Here is a 21,404-nt window from a genome sequence, read left to right as displayed (position 1 = left end):
CCGAATCCTTCTGCTTGACCAAACCAAATGCAAGATGCAAATTAGTAGTGGGAGGGAAATTGTGTGACTTTTTGTCAGAAAACAAGGAAGTAAAAAATGCTTTCCGCTTCCCACCCCTAATTTGCATATGCAAATTAGGGTTCGGATTCCATTCGGTATTTGGCCAAGTCTTTCGCGAAGGATTCGGGGGTTCAGCCGAATGCAAAATAGTGGATTCGGTGCATCCCTAATTAAGATGGAGTCAGGGTAGACAGTAGTGATGTGTGGGCCGGCGGGTGGGTTTGGGCCGACCTCGCACACGCCTTTCCGACCTTACGACTTCCAGGTTGAGCTTTTATAAACGTGCGCCTCTTACCCCGCCCTTTTGTGATGTCGCCCGCAGGGCAGGTCTATAATAGGAACCCGGAAGTCGGGCGGGAAAAGCCCGACCTGCACATCACTAGGAGATTGCCTTCCTGTAATTTGGAGCTTTCTGGATAATAGATGACAGATATATAGATATTCACACTGAAACCATACACAGGCCAATTAAAACTGTTGGCTCAGTCCTGCCCAATCGATATCAAACTGCCTGCCCAATCGATATCAAGGAGACACTGACTGGGCAGGTTGAAAAGTCCCGTCGGGAGAAAACCACACGAATAAGATCCCGTAATAACCACTAGCAACGTCTTTATTTATGTAGCACCTTGCTTTACTGCAACGGCGCACCTTACCTCCAGTTTGCTGTTATCCAGGCCAGACAGAGACATGTCTTCCATTTTCATTGGCAGGCGCTACAGGAACGAGGAGAGGCCACTCAGGCATAGAAAGGGCGGCCGCCCATGGCTGGACCTATAAGACACAGACAATCAGGTTATTAGATAGAAAATATATAGAATATGAATCTGCAGGGGAGTGAATGAGACACAGGCAGTTCCAGTGTGATTGTGAGCAGATATCAGACACTATATAAATAAAGAGGGATAAATCAATATAAATCAGTAGAAATGAATTAACCCTCACATGTTGTGACTGTATAGCTCCAGCCACACAAAGCAATGACTGCAACTTATGGCCTTTTGTTCATAAACTACATTTCCCAGCATGCCTCAGTACTGCAGCCTATCATTTCCCAGCATGCCTCAGCACTGCAGCCTATCATTTCCCAGCATGCCTCGGTACTATAGGCTGTCATTTCCCAGCATGCCTCAGCACTATAGTCATTTACAAGCAACAGGGGCGCCCAAGGAAACCTTTAAGCACGGAGAGAAGGCGGGGCCGCCCATTCCCTACACGGCCCTGCAAAATGTCTTACTCCATACATACACAAACAGCCACACATGATGCACACTCTCTCTCCCATCTCCGCAGCACCGGCCGCCATTTTACTGAGCCAGGCAATCTCAATCGCCGGCGGAAAACATCGAGCCAGCCCCCTCTCCCATGTTGGGCGTGGCAGTCATCTGTCATTGCGAGTTGAATCGAACCTACAAGGGGAGGGAGTCGACTGACCAATCAATCTCGAGAGACACAATGCGAGTCTGAGCCAATCCAAAACAGAGACAAGACCGGAAACGCAGGCGCGAATCAGAAAGCGCTTAGGGCTGAGAGCGCAAGGGAAGCGCCTATCAGGAGGCGCGGTGGGCGGGTTTAATAGTATATTGTCATGGCGACAGAGCCGGGCGCTCAGGTGTGATGCTTGCTGACAGAAATGGCGTTATTATTCATTGTTGATGCTAAATGGACAGAGAGTGACGGGTAGGAAGTATTTGATACATTATTCAGTGCCTGGCCCAGTGGCGTTTACATGCTAACGCCCCAATACACACACACAACTGTTCTAGTAAAATAATCACAGCCAGAAAGCAATTTGCTTTGACGCAACCGGGTCCTGTCACTTACTAACCGGTTGCTATGGGTTACTAGACCCTGAGGAACACCTATGGCTTTTCTTAGTGGTATAATGTCCCTTAATTGGTCTTGTTCAGACTCCTCTGTGCCACTTTCAACTCCCTGTCAAGCAACTGGCACTTGGGCGTGTCCTGGTCTGGCCTGGCAACATGAGGGGCTGCTCTACATATTACTGGGCAGGGCCGCCATTAGAAATCACTGGGCCCACCCACTGGCCCACCCACCCGGGTGCCCACCCACCCTGGTGCCCAAGCCCCGCCCCAGACCTCGCCCACTCCACATCACAGTTAAAAGACCACACAGACATCAGCGCTAAAAAGTAACCCCCCCCCCACACACACACACAAGTTATAAAAAGCTATTGATGGTCAGGGCCCCTTATAAATTAAAAAAAAAAAAACATTGGCAACAGGGCCCCCCATATATAGTTTTTTTTTAAAAAAAAACATTGGTGCCGGGGCCCCCCTTACAAGTTAAAAAAAATTGGGGCCCCAAAAAATTTTTTTTTAAAAAAAGCATTGGTGGCAGGGGCCTATAGAATATTAAAATAATACATTGGTGGCCAGGGGATTAAAAATAAACCCACATTGGTGTTCAGTAGAATTGAACTCTTGGCTTCAGGACTTCAACTTCGTGAGTTTGGGTCTTTTCGCCACTTCAGGACTTCAATTTTGTCTGTTTTCGTAACTTCGGGTCTTTTCGCCGCTTCGGGAGTTCGGCTTTTCGGCACTTCCTCATTTTCGGCTGTTCAACTGGCCGCAGAGCTTCGGCGCTGGCAAGGGGGGCCCGGCTCTTTCTAAACTACAGCACTGCCGGCCCCCCTTCATGCCCGGGAGATTGACTTGTGTTACCAATATCTATTGAAACTGTATATGAATTATGGCCCAGGAGATATAGGGGCCCCATGAGACCATAATTCATGTACAGTTTCAATAAATATTGATAAAACAAGTCAACCTCTAGACATTTTGGGGGCCTGAAAAACAATTTGCTGTGGGGCCCAGTGATATCCAGTTACACCACTGACATACCTCCCAACTGACCCTTTTTCAGAGGGACAGTCCCTCTTTTGACAGCTCAACCCACAGTCCCTCATTTTACTGGAAAGTCCCTCTTTTCTATGCACTGAACAGCCAGAAAAAGAAACAAAGTTTCTCACTTAATTGGCTTTTAGCAGAGAGCCCAGAACAGCTAACAGGTGCAAATAAGATACTTTGTAACAATTTTGAGACACAAAAACACAGTTTAGATAAGGAGAAATATTTGAAAACTTTCATAACCTGCCAAATTTTGTAAAACAAACATGGTAATTAGGGGGTGTGGTCACAGAAAGGGGTGTGTTCAAAAAATTGCTTCGCTACGTGCGGAAAAAATTTTTTTGTCCCTCTTTTTACTTCCAAAATGTTGGGAGGTATGTACTGATCGGGCTGTTTGGGCCTCTGTGTACTTGATACGCCAGGGCCAGTTTTGAATTCAAGTCCTGCCTGGGTGGCCCTTTTCTGCACTGTTGGAGGTAGGGGATTAACCACACTGAATTTACACTAGTGATGTCGGGTTTTTCCCGACCCTAACCTGCCCTCCCTCAGCCCACGCCCAATTTACGGGTTACTTTTATAGACCCGTGCCGACGGGTCTGGGTGACAGGTCCACTTTAATATAAACCTTTCACTTTTTATTATTGGATGTTACACAAATGTTTTAGGGTGAATAAATCAAGTCAGTTAATGCTTGGGATACTCCGGATGATAAGGGTCACACAGTTGTAGAGTTCACAGCACCCTAGATGTAGTAGTTGTGGATTGGCAAATGAAGTCCTCAGCACTAGGTAAAGTGTTGTGTTATTCCATGAATCTCCTATTCCTGAGCCTGACCCCTTGAGCCCCTATACTGACATGTACTGACTCTTCCTGGCTGGAGCCTCTGGCTGCTTTACTAACTACTACTCATTCACCACTATATTTTACCCTAACTCACCCTCAGTGGGGTCCAGCCTCAAGGCCAGTTAGGGTGCAATTTAGGGTAAATGCTTCTTTGTGCTCTGGGTACCTCTGGAACTATAGCAGGGTGACACCACAATGTTTCTATATATCTGTAACCTTGTTATGAGCTAAGGGGGCCCAGTCTGAAGTCCATTTAGGGGGAGATTTGGGGTGAGTGTTTATTTGTGCCCTGGGTACCCCTGGAACTATAGCAGGATGACTGTTACCCCAATGTTTCTATATATCTGTAACCTTGTTATGAGCTAAGGGGGCCCAGTCTGAAGTCCATTTAGGGGGAGATTTGGGGTGAGTGCTTATTTGTACCCTGGAACTAGTTATGAGCTAAGGGGCTCAGTCTGAAGGCCAGTTAGGGTGAGTGCTTATTTGTACCCTGGAACTATAGCAGGGTGACTGTTACCCCAATGTTTCTATATATCTGTAACCTTGTTATGAGCTAAGGGGGCCCAGTCTGAAGGCCAGTTAGGGGGAGATTTGGGGTGAGTGTTTATTTGTACCCTGGGTACCTCTGGAACTATAGCAGGGTGACTGTTACCCCAATGTTTCTATGTATCTGTAACCTTGTTATGAGCTAAGGGGGCCCAGTCTGAAGGCCAGTTAGGGGGAGATTTGGGGTGAGTACTTATTTGTACCCTGGGTACCCCTGGAACTATAGCAGGGTGACACCCCAATGTTTCTGTATATCTGTAACCTTGTTATGAGCTAAGGGGGCCCAGTCTGAAGTTCAGTTAGGGGGAGATTTGGGGTGAGAGCTTATTTGTACCCTGGGTACCCCTGGAACTATAGCCGGTGACACCCCAATGTTTCTATATATCTGTAACCTTGTTATGAGCTAAGGGGGCCCAGTCTGAAGGCCAGTTAGGGGGAGATTTGGGGTGAGTGTTTATTTGTACCCTGGGTACCACTGGAACTATAGCAGGGTGACACCCCAATGTTTCTATATATCTGTAACCTTGTTATGAGCTAAGGGGGACCAGTCTGAAGGTCAGTTAGGGGGAGATTTGGGGTGAGTGCTTATATGTACCCTGGGTACCCCTGGAACTATAGCAGGGTGACTGTTACCCCAATGTTTCTATGTATCTGTAACCTTGTTATGAGCTAAGGGGGCCCAGTCTGAAGGCCAGTTAGGGGGAGATTTGGGGTGAGTACTTATTTGTACCCTGGGTACCCCTGGAACTATAGCAGGGTGACACCCCAATGTTTCTGTATATCTGTAACCTTGTTATGAGCTAAGGGGGCCCAGTCTGAAGGTCAGTTAGGGGGAGATTTGGGGTGAGAGCTTATTTGTACCCTGGGTACCCCTGGAACTATAGCCGGTGACACCCCAATGTTTCTATATATCTGTAACCTTGTTATGAGCTAAGGGGGCCCAGCCTGAAGGTCAGTTAGGGGGAGATTTGGGGTGAGTGTTTATTTGTACCCTGGGTACCACTGGAACTATAGCAGGGTGACACCCCAATGTTTCTATATATCTGTAACCTTGTTATGAGCTAAGGGGGACCAGTCTGAAGGTCAGTTAGGGGGAGATTTGGGGTGAGTGCTTATATGTACCCTGGGTACCCCTGTAAGTTAACCACAGAGCCTTTTGAGACTCCTCTTTTTGTTGATGAAAGAAATGAAACAGTCCATGTATTTTCCCTAAAGTTCTCTTTTTATTTTCCAGAGTACTGAACAGAAAAACCTCTCCCCACCCGCCCTCTTTTTACAAAACAAAAATGAGAACGCACGCAATTCCGAAAACTGCCTACACTAAATCAACGGATGTTACAAAACACATTTTTTTTCAGTTTTTTTTTTTTTTGGTCATTTTTAAATTTTAAACTACAAAAAAAGCGCTTTTTGTCTTTTTAAATATCATCGATACAGGGAGAAAAAAAAAAAGGAAAAAAAATTTCTTTTTTGTAACACGGCTCACGTCCTATTTTTTTTTTCCGCAGTGCTGAAAATGCACTAAAAGGGTTTTTTTAACCTCTCACCGTGCGTTCGTATCACACCGTAAGAATCTACATTTCCCCAAAAAGAGAAACAATATCAAAAGAAAATGTTTTTTTTTTTAAACAGAAAAAAAAAGTTATTTTTGAGAGGAAAAAACAAAAAAAGAGAGATACTAAAACAGGTCTGCTAAAATACAACATTGTTTTAGGTACAAGCAAAATAAAAAATTAAACAGCCCACCTGCCCGCAAAAAAAAAAAAAAAAAGTTTTTGTTTTTCTTTTGGGGGGGGGGCCATCTCTACAGTGTAGAGTGTCTTCCTGCCATGTGACTGCCTATATATGGGTTACACCCCCTCCCAAAACATGCCATAGCTCCTCCCACAATTATATTACATAGAGGCTGTCCACATATATTACAGAGTAGAAGTGATATTAACCATCTATTCCTGCCATCACGATGTCGGCCATTGGTACGGACGCTGGAAGGACAGAATGACATTTAAACTGCGGGGTTACTATACGAGATTATGGAAAGAAAACGGGAATGATAGAAAGGACAAGGCCCGATATAGACCAGAACATAACGGGAAGCTGAGTGGGTCAGACTATATGCAAATGGCAAAGCAGAGGCAACTCCATATTGTCCGTGGGGATATCAAACAGAACCACGTTTGGATCTCAATTGAACAAATGAATGAATTGGGCAGCTAAAGAAGGGAGACAGACTTGGTACAGGTGAGAGTGCTGGTTATAGTAGGAGAGTGCTATAAAAAGGTGCCACACATAGGAAGACATAGAAGGGAGGGGGCATAACTACGGGAGTCCAATAACCGAAAACAGTACTGAGAACGTTACTATACAGAGAACGGGAATAATGGGTGACAATACGGCACCAGAGGAGATCCCCTCTTGCCCCTCGAAAGCAAACGTGCCCTCCATCTCCTAACAACGTGACCCTGTAAAGCCGCCCCTACAAACATGGCGGCAAAGATTCCAAGCCATACTAGAATAAACCCTAACAGCCCTGAAAAGGGTAACAATTGTTTGCCCCTCCTTTTTTTTTTTTGTATTTCTGAAGCCGCCCCCCAAAGTCCGATTGAAATTTTCTTGTCTTCAGTTAGAGTCCGAGTCTGAAGAGTCTGCAGAAGAGGAGGAAGAAGAGCTGGATCCCGATTCGTTGTCATCGTCGTCCTCTTCTTCATCCTCGTCCTCCTCGCCTTCTTCGTCTTCGTTCTGCGGGAGGAGAGCAGGAATGTGGGTCAGGAACGGAGTGTTGTTCTAGGAGCTTCCAAACCTCCTGAATATTACTCACCTCTTCTCCATCCTCACTGTCCTCATCACTGCTAGACTCTGAAGAGTCTCCATCTTCAGACGAGTCCTCCTTATCTTCATCCTCGTCGTCATCATCGTCTTCATCCTCGTCGTCATCATCATCTTCGTCATCATCATCCTACAATAAGGCAGCAATAAGGTAAGAGAATTAACTTATTCTTTCCTTTACATGCCAACCATCTAGGGAATGCGCCGAATCCACTATTTGGAGTTCGGCCGAATCCTTAATGAAAGACTTGGCCAAACCCGAATCCTAATTTGCGTATGTAAATTAGGGAAAGGAAGGGGAAAAAAAAACATTTCAAATTCCTTGTTTTGAGATAAAAAGTTACGTGATTTCCCTTCCCGTCCCTTATTTTGCATATGCAGATTCGGTTCGGCCAGACAAGGATTCGGACCAATCCTGGACGACTCCCAAACCAAATCCTGGATTCGGGGCATCGCTCCAACCATCCATATTACAAAATACCAATGTGCCAATGCTTTAGATTCTATGGTTTTGGGTTTCTTTTTGATCTATGTAACAATGTGGGCCAATGCCGACAGCTGGACAGTAGCCCATAGCAAGTGCCACTTTTCAACCTGCTGCACTTTTCAAGCAAACACTTGATTGGTTGATATGGGTTACTGCCCAGGGGCAGAAATGTCCAGTAATAATAAATGAGCCCCCTCAGCACTCAAAGGATTAAATGGTATTATTAATAAGTACTATTAATAAGGATAGTATCCTTTTTAGTTTTAGGTGATCTTTGGTATTTCATCAGGTATATCGCATAAGAATTACAAATACTCACCGATTTGCTCTGAGCTACTAATTTGGGTTTCGCGACGGGAACCTGTATTTTCGCTGTACTTTTGCGTTTCTGCCACACACAAAAAAATAATAATTATATTTAGGTTGATATTTGAAGGTCTTATATTACATCCTCAATCCCCCTCCCTCAGACCTCACTTACATTTGAATTCTGTTCCTTGTATGCTGCCCGGTCTTGTGACGATAAACCCTATAAACGAAATGAGAATGGAAGGGTTGCCGTTAGGAGTAGGCAAATGGCTGGTGTTTTAGGGGCTTCTTCTAGAAACCTGCCTCCCGAATCTGCTGGCTGCCTAATAAGTTAAAGGGATTCTGTCATGATATTTATGATGTCGTTTTTATTTCCAAAAACTGCACTGCAAATAATTCATTCTATAATATAAAATGTCATTCCTGAACCAGCAAGTGTATTTAGTTGTAATATTGGTGTGTAGGTGCATCTCGGGTCATTTTGCCTGGTCCATGTGCTTTCAGAAAGAGCCAGCACTTTAGGATGGAACTGCTTTCTGGCAGGCTGTTGTTTCTCCTACTCAATGTAACTGAATGTGTCTCAGTGGGACCTGGATTTTACTATTGAGTGTTGTTCTTAGATCTACCAGGCAGCTGTTATCTTGTGTTAAGGAGCTGCTATCTGGTTACCTTCCCATTGTTCTGTTGTTAGGCTGCAGGGGTCATATTACTCCAACTTGCAGTACAGCAGTAAAGAGTGACTGAAGTTTATCAGAGCACAAGTCACGTGACTGGGGGCAGCTGGGAAACTTTCAAAATGTCTAGCCCCATGTCAGATTTCAAAATGAAATATAAAAAAATCTGTCTGCTCTTTCGAGAAACGGATTTCAGTGCAGAATTCTGCTGGAGCAGCACTTGCTTTTCCCATGGTATCCCTTTAAACTAAAACAAGAGTTCCCCAGCCAGCATTTTTGGGCCACCCATGTACTTTATACCTCAAGGCAGGCTAGATGCTCCCATGAATAGAAGAAGATTAGAATAAAGAAAGTTCTATATCTAGACAGGTTGGAGATTCTTTTGTCCATCGGGCTCTAGGGAAACGAAACAAAAATATTGTGGATGCCCTCGAAGCATTGCCCACCTTCATCCAGGTGTCAAACTGAGTACGATAGACCCTCTGTTGGTCCTCTGCCAGCTTCTTGTAATAGTCCTTCTGAGAGGGAGAAATCCTGTGCCACCGGCTTCCAATTTCTACCATACGTTCCTTAAGGGGGAGGTGGTTGAGTTCTCCGTTGGACAGGAGCTCCTGGGAGAACTTCTGGTAGCCATTCCTAATGTTGTTGGGAGGAAGACAAGAGAAGAACAGCATAAAGAAGTGGAACGTTGCAGTACAGAATACCTGGAAGAGATGACTAAGGACGGACTATACTCACATGGGTGCTTTCTTGGGTTCTCCCAGGAACTTGACCTTCTTTCCTGCTGTCGTTGGGGTCGGAGTGGCACGCATATCACTTAGTTCTCTCTAAAGAAGGAGCGCATAACATAAGCATAATTTAATCATCCATCGGGCAACCACACTGTATGGCTATTTAGAGGATTCTGGTAGTGGAAGAGCAGGCTACCTCATAGCGTTTCTGGTCCTCTGCTGCCTTCTTTATCCACATGATTTTCTCCTTTTTCTCCATATTTAGCCACGTGCCCTCCATGCTCTTCAGGGCTTTAGCGCGGTCATTCTGAACGAGGACAGACGGAGATGGAAAAAACGACAATATAAACGAGGTGAGACAAAACAAAAGCAAGCGCATCTTTGCTCAGTCATTCACGTTTCCTCCTGTACCTTGAAGCGAGCAAGATAGTCTCCAATCACGCTTTGTTGCCAGATTTCTTCGGCGGTTTTGGGAGTCTCCGGGAGTTTGGCCCTCTCATCTGCTGCTTTCTTCTTGTCGGCCTGTCCAGATCTGCTCCTTACCTGCTCAGCCGAGCACACATTAAAAATAAACATGGATTATCCAACTACAGTAACAAATCAGCACTAGACAGCTTTAATTGTGATCAGGTCTCGGTGGAACATGCTTGGTGACCCTTAGAGTGACGCAACAAATGTCACCTTTGCAGCATTCTGGGTGGCCATCTTTGATGCTGCGGTGTTAGTTCTTTTTCTATGCATACCCACCATCTTTTCTTCAGCCAGAACCCTCTGCTGCTCCTCTTCTGGGAGACTCTGAAACACATGCAGGAAGGAGACATGTCAAACACCTCTATAGATTAACATCACTTTATCAAACTTCATTCTTATTGGCTCGTTTTGCTTTGGAGCAGGGATCACTGTCCAACCAAACCTCTCTGACTATACTGAACAGGCGAGTTCTCATGATACAGTGGGAATCATTAAGCAACACTGGGACAAGTCTGTACCAGTACAATCACCCAAAGCAAACAATAAGCAGTTGGTTCTGATCAGTCTTCTCTGGGGTAGGATGAAAAAAGTAAATCTCTGATTGGCTGATACAGGTGATGGCGCTGGAGGAAACTGACCCAGCCTTAGTAGAATTAGCCCCACAGAGTCATACTTTAACTCTTTAAATACATACATCCTCATAGAAGGTGAGAAGGACTTACCTCAAGGAAACGCATCAACTCCACTTCATAGTCTTTCTTTCTCTGCAGAAATAAGAGAGAGTGGGTTCAGCTGAATGGATGTTCCTAAAATTGTTACAAACACGGTTTTCCGATTCTCCAGGTGCCTCTCAGTCCCAGACCCCTCTTCACCTCACCCCAGAGTCCTCCTGACAACCTTAGAAGAGCCTTACATAATCAGAGACTGGCCTAGTGATAGTGGGTGGAGGATGAGCAACACATTGTGTCTAGAGACCATGCAAAGCAAAAAGTTGTAGCAAGGTTAAGACCAAACCCACTAGTTCAGCTAAAATCCAATGTCAATAGCTCAAGGAGAGCGAGGGGCTCATTAGGTACATCACCTGCTCGCACTTCTTGTTGTAGGCGTCCTTCTCCTTCTGGGAGAGCAGCTTCCACCTTTGGCTGCAGAGGACCATGCGCTCTGTGCTGGGAACGTCCTTCATGTTGGCCATCAGTTCTGCACAGTACATGGAGTAACTGTTCCTAAGGGGAATGAAAAGCAGCGAGATTCCGAGTCATGCCGAGATTTAGATCTACCCAAATCACAGGTCAGCCAATCGTGATGCAGATTTAGGTCATCAGCTTGTACTCATATTGCATTCACAGCTACTTCACTTAAAGGTTCCTAGTTGTATCCCCACACTGCAATCTGCTTCCTCGTGGATCTTCTTCGTTCCTTACAGGGATACAGCCATGGGAAAACATGTTTCTTTCAAAGTGCATCATTTAAAAGTGCTACTCCAGCAGAATTCTACACTGAAATCAGTTTCTCAAAAGAGCAAACAGCTTTTTTATATTTAATTTTGAAATCTGATATGGGGCTAGACATATTGTCATATTGTTTCCCAGGTGCCCCCAGTCATGTGACTTGTGCTCTGATAAAATTCAGTCACTCTTTACTGCTGTACTGCAAATTGGAGTCATATCACCCCCCCCTTTCCCCCCCAGCAGCCTAACACCAGAACAATGGGGGGGGTAACCAGATAACAGCTCCCTAACACAAGATAACAGCTGCCTGGTAGATCTAAGAACAACACTCAATAGTAAAATCCAGGTCCCTCTGAGACACATTCAGTAGGAGAAACAACAGCCTGCCAGAAAGCAGTCCTGAGATGCACCTACACACAAATCATGATAGAAACCCTTTAAATGATTGTCCAGATGCTGCAGAACTACAACCATCAAGCGGAAAGCATACTGGAATTTGAGGTCCACAGTATCTATAGAGATGAATGTTCCTATACACATAGTAGTAAGATTGGTAAACGTCCACAATCATTCACACACTTACGGTGGAGGCTTGGTTGGCCGGCCATCAAACTTGTCCTTCAGCTGGCGCTCAGCCTTGGTGAGAGTTGAGCGAGTGATGCCCTCTTCTGCGATGTTGAGTTCTGGGTGCTTCTGCATGTATTCCCTCATTATGCCCTGTTGGTAGAAGAGCAACATGACAGTGGGTTATGTAGCAGAGCAGTTACACCATGGAAGTTTGGCAGGTCCTTAGATGAAGGAGGAGCCAAAATAATTTCTAGACTAGGACCAATGGCCCTGAGATAGACGTCAGCTCTACATTGCTGAAGGCCATAGCCTGAGCGTGTACTCACCTCATATTGCTTGCGTTGCTCCAGGGCCTTATGGATCCATTTCAGGCGCTTTTTATCAGTCAACTGGGACCACTGCTTCCCTAATGCGTCCTTCACGTCTTTAGTGCTGGCCTGAAATCCCAGCAGTGGGGTTACAAGTATGATATCACCCCCATTCTCCCACCTCCTACAGTGATGAGCCCCATTATACACTCACATCTGCATGCAGTTTCAGGTAGACCTTCCTCTCGTGGTTGTACCACAGCTGCTGAGGGGTCTTGGGCTTCTCCGGGACATCAGACTTCTTTGGATTTTGCATGAGATCAGGATGCTCCTCCCTACAGGGCAATAAGAAGTAAGACGGGCGTTATTCCCTGCTACTATTTCTCCATTCCGCAACACAAGGCAATAAGAAGTAAGACGGGCGTTGTTCCCTACTACTATTTCTCCGTTCCTGAACACACACACAAGGACAGTTACCTGAATCGAGCCAGGTTCCTCTCAAACTCCAGCTTCTCTCTTTGGAAGTCCTGGATGTATTTCATCTGGAGAAGAAAGAGAATCATCAGGCAACACTGGTCTTCACTCTTAGAATTTGTTAGACCCCCCACCCCCTCCATCCACTTAGACCTCGTCTCCCTATCCAACATCTTCCCTCGTGCAACTTTCCTACATTCTTTTAGTTGTCCGCTGCCCCCCCCCCACCCGACTCAGCTCGTCACCCACCTTTTTCTTCTCTGGCAGCTCTTTGTACTTTTTGGACAGAATCTTAGTGAGATCCAGATTACTCATTTCGGGGTGCAGCTTTGCATATTTAGCTCTCTTCTCCATGAAAAAGCGGAAGTAAGGGGTGAGTGGCTTCTTGGGAAACTCGGGGTGTTTCTGAGAGGGTTGGGGTGAATACGTCATTAGTACATGTCATTCATGTTGCTATGGCTACAATTCCAAACCCAACGGAGCCCATATCGTTACCTTCAGCTTTTTGCCTTTGTATGGATGTCTCACATGTTCCTCCGCATCCAGGATCAACTCCGAGAGAGTCCGGAACTTCCTGACCTGTTAGAAAGAAAAAAACCCACAAAGCTCATATCTTGCCCTAGACTGAGAAATAATGGGGGTAAGACTGAAGTTGCCCCCACTGTACCTCATTGGAGATTTCCATCCACTTCTGGCGACACATGGAACCGGAATAGTTCTTGAAGGCCAACTTGTTCCAGTCCAGGTGGGACTCTGTGGTCTTGAACTTGGAGTTGTCCTGGCTGGGCAGGAGGGTCTTCATGGTTTGTATGAGAGTCAACATTTCATCCTGGGACCATGGGTCTGGGGGGGGGAGAGAGTGAAATGGACTGAGTGTAATGGGAAAGGGCACCCCCAGAGACATAACGGGGCTACTGAGCAAGAAGAAGGGGAGGGTCTAGATCTTAGTCTCTTTCGTGGCCTTACCTTGATCTTTTGGGGCCGTCATTTTTGCTTGTGTGACACCACCAGCTGCTCCGTTCATCCTACACTGGGCAAACCCTTAACACCAGTCTGAGAGACTCTCTGCAACAAGAGAGGAGACAAACATGATACTCGGTACTACTATAGGCACATGTACTCTCTTATTTTGTCAGTAGAAAATCAATGTGGAGTATATAGAATTATGGTTTATTTAAGGGTAGTTTGTTGAAATTGTGTTTTATAAGAAATAGTGTTACTGCTGTTGACCTGCTGTCTTGTGTCTTTATATGATCACAGAATCAGTGGCTTTTAATATCCTTATCATTTACAGTAGGGGGTACATTATCCCTTATAATACATGAGTGATACTCAGAGTTCCCTGTATAACTCAGCCTGCAGCCTTGTGCCTTTATATGGTCACAGAACGACCCCTCAGTGACTTCTAATATCCTTATCATTTACAGTAGGGGGTACATTATCCCTTATAATACATGAGTGATACTCAGAGTTCCCTATATAACTCAGCCTGCAGCCTTGTGCCTTTATATGGTCACAGAACAACCCCTCAGTGACTTCTTATATCCTTATCATTTACAGTAGGGGGTACATTATCCCTTATAATACATGAGTGATACTCAGAGTTCCCTGTATAACTCAGCCTGCAGCCTTGTGTCTTTATATGGTCACAGAACAACCCCTCAGTGACTTCTAATATCCTTATCATTTACAGTAGGGGGTACATGATCCCTTATAATACATGAGTGATACTCAGAGTTCCCTGTATAACTCAGCCTGCAGCCTTGTGCCTTTATATGGTCACAGAACAACCCCTCAGTGACTTCTAATATCCTTATCATTTACAGTAGGGGGTACATTATCCCTTATAATACATGAGTGATACTCAGAGTTCCCTGTATAACTCAGCCTGCAGCCTTGTGTCTTTATATGGTCACAGAACAACCCCTCAGTGACTTCTAATATCCTTATCATGTACAGTAGGGGGTACATTATCCCTTATAATACATGAGTGATACTCAGAGTTCCAGTATACGTCAGTAGGGGCAGATGCGAGTAATTCGCGGCTATTCCAGTAGGGGGCGCGCGGTGGTGCAGCAGTAGGCCGGGCTGTACTATTCTAGACATGGGGGAGGAATGTGCGGAGCAGTCAGACATTTTGGCGTCAGTAACATGAGATTGTGTCACACAGGGAATTATATCGGGTGCGGGAGATCAGACGCCCCTGAGCTGGAGCCGATTATGGGCAGAGCTGGATATAAAGTAGCGGCGCAAGTTGTAGTCAGAGCCGAGGGGCTCCTGCCTGAGGTGACACTTCCCTCCCCGGGGCTCGACGTGTCCGCGCTGCCTGCAGGGGGCTCCCTCTGTCCGTAGCACCCGCCCAGCACCGGGAGGGGACGGGATCCGGAAAGAGCAGGCGCAAAGGGAGGAAGAACTGGCTGGGAGCCGGGGGTCTGTGTTGGGCGCGGCGGTGTCGGTAACGGGGCGAGTGAGGAATTAGCGACCCCCGGGCACAAGCGGCTCCTCTAACCGGAACTGACCGCCAGTCCCTCCAACCTGTGGGGAATCCGCTCCCCCGGGAGACTTCCCTCTGCCTGACCTGTCTCCCCCGGACACATGGACTCTCCCTTTATCCACAGTCCGCTCCTTCCCCCGCCCGATCAGCCCATTCCTCCCCCGGGGGAGTCGCTCGTGCTGCGGATGATCGAGTGTCGGATTGGGCGGAAGGAGCGAGCGCAGCGATGAATCATCAGCCGATCCAGCCCGGGAACCTGCCGCGACTCTCCCCGTCTCGTTATTTGCTCACACCGAGTCCCTTGTGTCTATAATCCGGGGACGAGTCTTTCCTTCCCCAGTGACCCAGCCCGGCAGCCTCCTCCTCCCGTCTACTCACCCGAGTCCCTGGAAGTCCACGTGTCGCGCCCGGAAGCCCCACAGCTCGAGCAGCAGCCGGACGCCCCCTCGCGTTTCCCCGCAATTTACACCCGATCCCCGGCCGCCTCTACCTCGTGCTCCCGGCCGCCTCCCCTCTCTCTGCTCCAAACTGTATCCGCGCAGATCCCCGGGCAGCACCTCTGTGTGTCTCTCGCTCTCTCTCTCCGCTTCCCCCGGGAGCGTCTGTGTCTCTCCGCGGCTCTTCCCTCGTCTCCAGCTGCTGCCGCCGGGCCTCACCTTCCGGCCAATGGGGGAGGAGGAGCCGGAGAGTCGGGGAGAGCGACCTCAGCAGCCCCAGCGCGGAACTGGCAGTCTGTGTCCGACACAAACAAGCGAGAGGCCGGGGGGAGGGAGAGGCGCAGCGGGAAACTCGGGGATGTCCCAGTTCACAGGCTCGTGTTCCCCCGGGTGAGACCGGAGCGGCAGTAGCACCGGGGGAAGCCGCGCGAGTGACCGGGAAAAAGCGCACGTTTGTCGGCAGCACCGACTGATCGCGGCCGCTACGTGGAGGTGACATTTCCCCGCGCGCTACGCCCTTCGCCGCCTGTAACTCCCCGGGCGCTGCTGCATTTGCCGGCGATCATTTCCCCGCCGCTTACCCGCTGTCTCTCCCGGGGAACGTTCAGGTCCGGATGTGGGAGACAAAGCGGCTGCGGCAGCCCCTGGGTAATGGCGAGAGCTCCGGGGGAGGGGGGGCGCTGCCTGTTCCTTCTCCCCGCCCAGCGTCTCTGCAGCAGCAGCCGGGCACACTGAGCAAGGGGAGCCGCCTCCTCCTCCTCCCGCTACTGCTGCTCCTACACAGCCCGGCAGGGGGGCCTCGCCAGCTCCGGGGGACGAGTGTGGAGCTGCCACTAACCCACCTACTGACTGGGACTCAGCCCGGGCTCCTTCTCCTCCAGTGATCGAGGCTCGGGAAGCGGCGCTTGAATGACGGCCAGATCCGCAGCGCTGCCCCGGGCGTGGACTCAGAGCCAGTCCCGCAGAGAACTCGCACTTCCCCCGCCTCCATCTCTCTCCTGCCGCCTCCACTGCCTTCCCCTCCGCTCTCTCCCCGCAACTCGCTCCGGCTCTTCCCTCCCTCATTCCTCCATCACCCGGAGCCCCGACCCTCCTCTCCTCCCGGCTCTTGTTCAACTGCAGCTCCCGCAACTCGGGCCTCAGTGCGGGGAATGTGAGACTGAGAGAGCTGCAGTCCAACAACACCGGGATGATCATGAGGAATAAAGCTGCTCAGCCCCCATTATTTTATCTTCCTCTGACTCTTATTTAGCTGCTTTTTTTTTTTTTTACCTAATTTTTTTTTTTTTGACTCCACCTTTGTTGTCTGAAGCGTCAGAGAGAGAGAGAACCAATCACGTGAGGGAGGCTTTGTCTGACATAAACAGCTGCTCCAGTCTGTACCGCAGAGCTGACACTCTATCCAAACACACCCTCCCCCCACCTCTACATTCTCTGCCAGTCAATAAGTGAGGATCAGCCCCCCCCCCAGTGTGATAATGGGAAGTGTCTATTTGTTTCTCATCAATAGTCCAGTCTGTACTGCAGAGCTGACACTCTATTCCCTGTAACTGGAGCAAACCCTCCCCCCAGCTCTACATTCTCTGCCAGTCATTGGGCTTGTCAGTCAACAAGTGATGATCAGGGGGTGTCCCCAGTGTGCTAATGGGAAGTATCTGTTTATTGCTCATAAATAGCTGTACCGCAGAGCTCACACTCTATTCCCTGTAACTGGTGCAAACCCTCCCCCCACCTCTATATTCTCTGCCAGTCAATAAGTGATGATCAGGCCCCTCCCCCCAGTGTGATAATGGGAAGTGTCTATTTATTGCTCATCAATAGCCCAGTCTGTACCGCAGAGCTGACACTCTATTCCCTGCTGGAATAACCCCTCCCCACCTCTACATTCTCTGCCAGTCAACAAGTGATGATCAGGGGGTCCCCCCAGTGTGATAATGGGAAGTGTCTATTTGTTTATTTCTCATCAATAGCCCAGTCTGTACCGCAGAACTGACACTCTATTCCCTGTAACTGGAGCAAACCCTCCCCCCACCTCTACATTCTCTGCCAGTCAATAAGTGATGATCAGGCCCCTCCCCCCAGTGTGATAATGGGAAGTGTCTATTTATTGCTCATCAATAGCCCAGTCTGTACCGCAGAGCTGACACTCTATTCCCTGCTGGAATAACCCCTCCCCACCTCTACATTCTCTGCCAGTCAACAAGTGATGATCAGGGGGTCCCCCCAGTGTGATAATGGGAAGTGTCTATTTGTTTATTTCTCATCAATAGCCCAGTCTGTACCGCAGAACTGACACTCTATTCCCTGTAACTGGAGCAAACCCTCCCCCCACCTCTACATTCTCTGCCAGTCAATAAGTGATGATCAGGCCCCTCCCCCCAGTGTGATAATGGGAAGTGTCTATTTGTTTATTGCTCATTATATAATAAACCTTTTCTTTTTGTTGCACCAATTCTCAGTGATGTTGATAAATAACTGCAGCTGTAGCATTTCTCATGTCACTCCCCTCCCCCCCACAAATCTGCAGCACTGCATTCTGGGAACAGGGGGCTGTATCCTATATATATATATATATATATATATATATATATATATATATATATATATATATATATATATATATATATAATAATTTTTTTTCAGCAGGATTCAGATTCGGCCAAATCCTTCTGCCTGGACAAATAAGAATCCGGATCCTAATCTGCATATGCAAATTAGGGGCGGGAAGGGAAGTCACATGACTCTGTCACAAAACAAGGAAGTAAAACATGTTTTCCCCTTCCCACCCCTAATTTGCATATGGAAATAAGGATTGGGTTTGGTATTCGGCCGAATCTTTCATGAAGGATTCGGGGGTTCGGCTGAATCCGAAATAGTGAATTCTGCACATCCCTAACATATAGGCACCCGAGGGCTCCTGCCTAGGACTTCAGCTTTTAGGGGAGCCTATAAAAATGGAATATAGTTTTATAAATAAATGGGGTGCAGGCAGCCGTATAAGTGAAGCCAAGACTTGGGGGGGAAGAGAAAGTAATAAAACCCCATGCTCTACATTTGCAGAATTAGCACCAGTTATTTCATATTTAGCCACTTGTTACTGTTTAAACAAGGTTGCAAAAGTCTTGGTTCCCCAGCAGCAAAGACAGGTCTGTGTTACATTGTATCAACAGTCTGAACCAGCAGTGCAGACAATAGGAAGGGACGGACAAACACTGCTGCCATTAGCAGTGCCCCCCCATGCCCTCTGAGTGTATTTTCCACCTTCTTATGTCTCACTAAAGCAGCTCTGGGAAGGGAAGGGGGTCAGCGACCCTGTAAATGATCCATATGTTTGTCCCTGCCGAGCAGAATCCGTGAGTTTCATTAAAGGCGACTGTTAGAATTGATACATTTCTCAGCAGCATTTGTGGAACATTGGCGACTATTGTATCAACTAATGGAGCAAATTGTATATCATTTCCGAATCTGCAGCGGGATCACCTAGAGAGGAACATGAAACTTTTAACTTTAATTCAAAACAGTATCTAGAAGGGTTTGGAAGGGGGAAAACCCCTTTAATATGCAGTTGCCCCTTCATTTGCTGCTTGATCAGCCCCAGCTCTTCTGGGAAGGTCCCACTGGATGATGATGATGATGTTGTGGGATTTGCTTCTGTTCCACCACAAGAATATTAGTGAGGTTGGACATTGATGTTGGGGATCAGACAGGGCTTGGAGTTGGGGTTACACTGGATACCACAGGGGTGAGGTTAGGGTTTAGTTCAGACCAGTCAGGTTCCTCCTCTCAGCAATTCATTCTATACCGACCTGGGGACATGGTCTTCCCCAGACTTCCACAAAGTAGGAATCTCTTTTGTGTTTTGTGTTTAGTGGAACGAGGAGTCCTAACCATGAAGCCCCAGACTATGTGGATTTAGGTAATTCTGTAACCTTGTTATGAGCTAAGGGGGCCCAGTCTGAAGGTCAGTTGGGGGGAGATTTGGGGTGAGTGTTTATTTGTACCCTGGGTACCCCTGGAACTATAGCAGGATGACTGTTACCCCAATGTTTCTATATATCTGTAACCTTGTTATGAGCTAAGGGGGCCCAGTCTGAAGGTCAGTTGGGGGGAGATTTGGGGTGAGTGTTTATTTGTACCCTGGGTACCCCTAGAACTATAGCAGGATGACTGTTACCCCAATGTTTCTATATATCTGTAACCTTGTTATGAGCTAAGGGGGCCCAGTCTGAAGGTCAGTTGGGGGGAGATTTGGGGTGAGTGTTTATTTGTACCCTGGGTACCCCTGGAACTATAGCAGGGTGACACCCCAATGTTTCTATATATCTGTAACCTTGTTATGAGCTAAGGGGCCCAGTCTGAAGGTCAGTTAGGGGGAGATTTGGGGTGAGTGCTTATTTGTGCCCTGGGTACCCCTGGAACTATAGCAGGGTGACACCCCAATGTTTCTATATATCTGTAACCTTGTTATGAGCTAAGGGGGCCCAGTCTGAAGGTCAGTTGGGGGGAGATTTGGGGTGAGTGTTTATTTGTACCCTGGGTACCCCTGGAACTATAGCAGGGTGACACCCCAATGTTTCTATATATCTGTAACCTTGTTATGAGCTAAGGGGCCCAGTCTGAAGGTCAGTTAGGGGGAGATTTGGGGTGAGTGCTTATTTGTACCCTGGGTACCCCTGGAACTATAGCAGGGTGACACCCCAATGTTTCTATATATCTGTAACCTTGTTATGAGCTAAGGGGGCCCAGTCTGAAGGTCAGTTAGGGGGAGATTTGGGGTGAGTGTTTATTTGTACCCTGGGTACCCCTGGAACTATAGCAGGGTGACACCCCAATGTTTCTATATATCTGTAACCTTGTTATGAGCTAAGGGGGCCCAGTCTGAAGGCCAGTTAGGGGGAGATTTGGGGTGAGTGTTTATTTGTACCCTGGGTACCCCTGGAACTATAGCAGGGTGACACCCCAATGTTTCTATATATCTGTAACCTTGTTATGAGCTAAGGGGGCCCAGTCTGAAGGCGTCCTTAGTCCAATTATATTATTCTGGTGAGAGCACAGCAAGGTTGTTGGCTGAGTGACATAATCTGAACAATAAGCTTCAACAATAATATTTCGAAAAAATGAAATAAATAAATGAAAGCACCTCGGTGCTTGATTTCCGGAGGAGGAAACTGCAGCCTGTCAGAGGTTTGATGTGTGCGGCTAATTATTATTGTATTGTGTGGTGTTTGTTTCCACCTAGAGGCCAGCTGTTCTACTGCAGCCAATGGGGAGCAACAACAGGAAAACCCTTCATTAGGGGACATTTGCCTCTACGGCTGCACCGACCACAAACAGATTTACATGAACAGCTCAACCCCAGTGGCCTAGTGCCTAGAAATAACTGGGCCCCTCTATGTTCTCGTATAAACATGTATCTATTAAGGATATATGAGATATATTTTATGCAACAAAACACAGTTTCTAGTTGGAGCTAAGTTTTACAAAAAAAAAAGCAAAAGTAAAAAACATTTATGCATATTTATCCTGTTGCTCCATATATCCCTCCCTATAACTCATCCTATTACTCCATATAACCTTTCCTATAACTCCTCCTATTGCTCCATAAAACCCTCCCTATAACTCCTCCTATTGCTCCATATACCCCTCCCTATAACTCCTCCTATTGCTCCATATAACCCTCCCTATAACTCCTCCTATTGCTCCATATAACCCTCCCTATAACTCCTCCTATTGCTCCATATACCCCTCCCTATAACTCCTCCTATTGCTCCATATACTCCTCCCTATAACTCCTCCTATTGCTCCATATACCCCTCCCTATAACTCCTCCTATTGCTCCATATACCCCTCCCTATAACT

General features: G+C 47.2%; 2 protein-coding genes across 10 annotated transcripts in view; both read right to left on the bottom strand.

Annotated features, from left to right (window-relative positions):
* The window catches only part of atxn7l3.L (ataxin 7-like 3 L homeolog), an 11,177-nt gene extending 9,718 nt beyond the window's left edge, over window positions 1-1,459 (bottom strand). For 2 of the 3 annotated variants that reach the window (XM_018234811.2, XM_018234813.2), the window contains exons 1-2: window positions 1,309-1,459; window positions 717-834 (exon numbers count right to left, since the gene is read on the bottom strand). In XM_018234811.2, the coding sequence (XP_018090300.1) occupies window positions 717-767 (51 nt within the window). In that variant the 5' untranslated portion in view covers window positions 768-834; window positions 1,309-1,459. Of the gene's footprint in view, window positions 1-716; window positions 835-1,005; window positions 1,243-1,308 lie in introns of those variants that run through there. The other variant, XM_018234812.2, reaches the window with a different exon arrangement.
* A 4,063-nt stretch (window positions 1,460-5,522) lies between these two features.
* On the bottom strand, window positions 5,523-16,710 carry ubtf.L (upstream binding transcription factor L homeolog). 7 transcript variants are annotated; one of them, XM_018234207.2, is made up of 21 exons: window positions 15,483-15,741; window positions 15,402-15,408; window positions 13,581-13,680; window positions 13,282-13,457; window positions 13,110-13,193; window positions 12,864-13,019; window positions 12,618-12,682; window positions 12,355-12,475; window positions 12,159-12,269; window positions 11,849-11,982; window positions 10,899-11,040; window positions 10,540-10,581; window positions 10,028-10,141; window positions 9,758-9,889; window positions 9,543-9,653; window positions 9,354-9,442; window positions 9,062-9,251; window positions 8,114-8,161; window positions 7,952-8,020; window positions 7,138-7,275; window positions 5,523-7,058 (listed from the first exon to the last, which is right to left on the bottom strand). In XM_018234207.2, the coding sequence occupies exons 3-21, from the start codon at window positions 13,636-13,638 to the stop codon at window positions 6,939-6,941; spliced, it is 2,100 nt and encodes a 699-aa protein (XP_018089696.1). In that variant the 5' UTR covers window positions 13,639-13,680; window positions 15,402-15,408; window positions 15,483-15,741; the 3' UTR covers window positions 5,523-6,938.
* Window positions 16,711-21,404: the final 4,694 nt, after the last annotated feature.

Source organism: Xenopus laevis, chromosome 9_10L (genome assembly GCF_017654675.1).
Source record: "Xenopus laevis strain J_2021 chromosome 9_10L, Xenopus_laevis_v10.1, whole genome shotgun sequence".
NCBI classification, from domain to species: domain Eukaryota; kingdom Metazoa; phylum Chordata; class Amphibia; order Anura; family Pipidae; genus Xenopus; species Xenopus laevis.
The sequence above is the reverse complement of the archived record's forward strand: the minus strand, read 5'-3'. Positions and strand labels throughout refer to the sequence as shown.

Coding starts and splice junctions, on each gene's coding strand:
- ubtf.L (XM_018234211.2), bottom strand. CDS start 13,638: ATGAACGGAGCAGCTGGTGGTGTCACACAAGCAAAAATGACGGCCCCA. Junction 11,041..11,848: donor CGGCCAACCAAGCCTCCACC/GTAAGTGTGTGA, acceptor CATTCCCCTTAG/GAACAGTTACTCCATGTACT. Junction 8,162..9,061: donor AGTTTGACACCTGGATGAAG/GTGGGCAATGCT, acceptor TTTCGTTTATAG/GGTTTATCGTCACAAGACCG.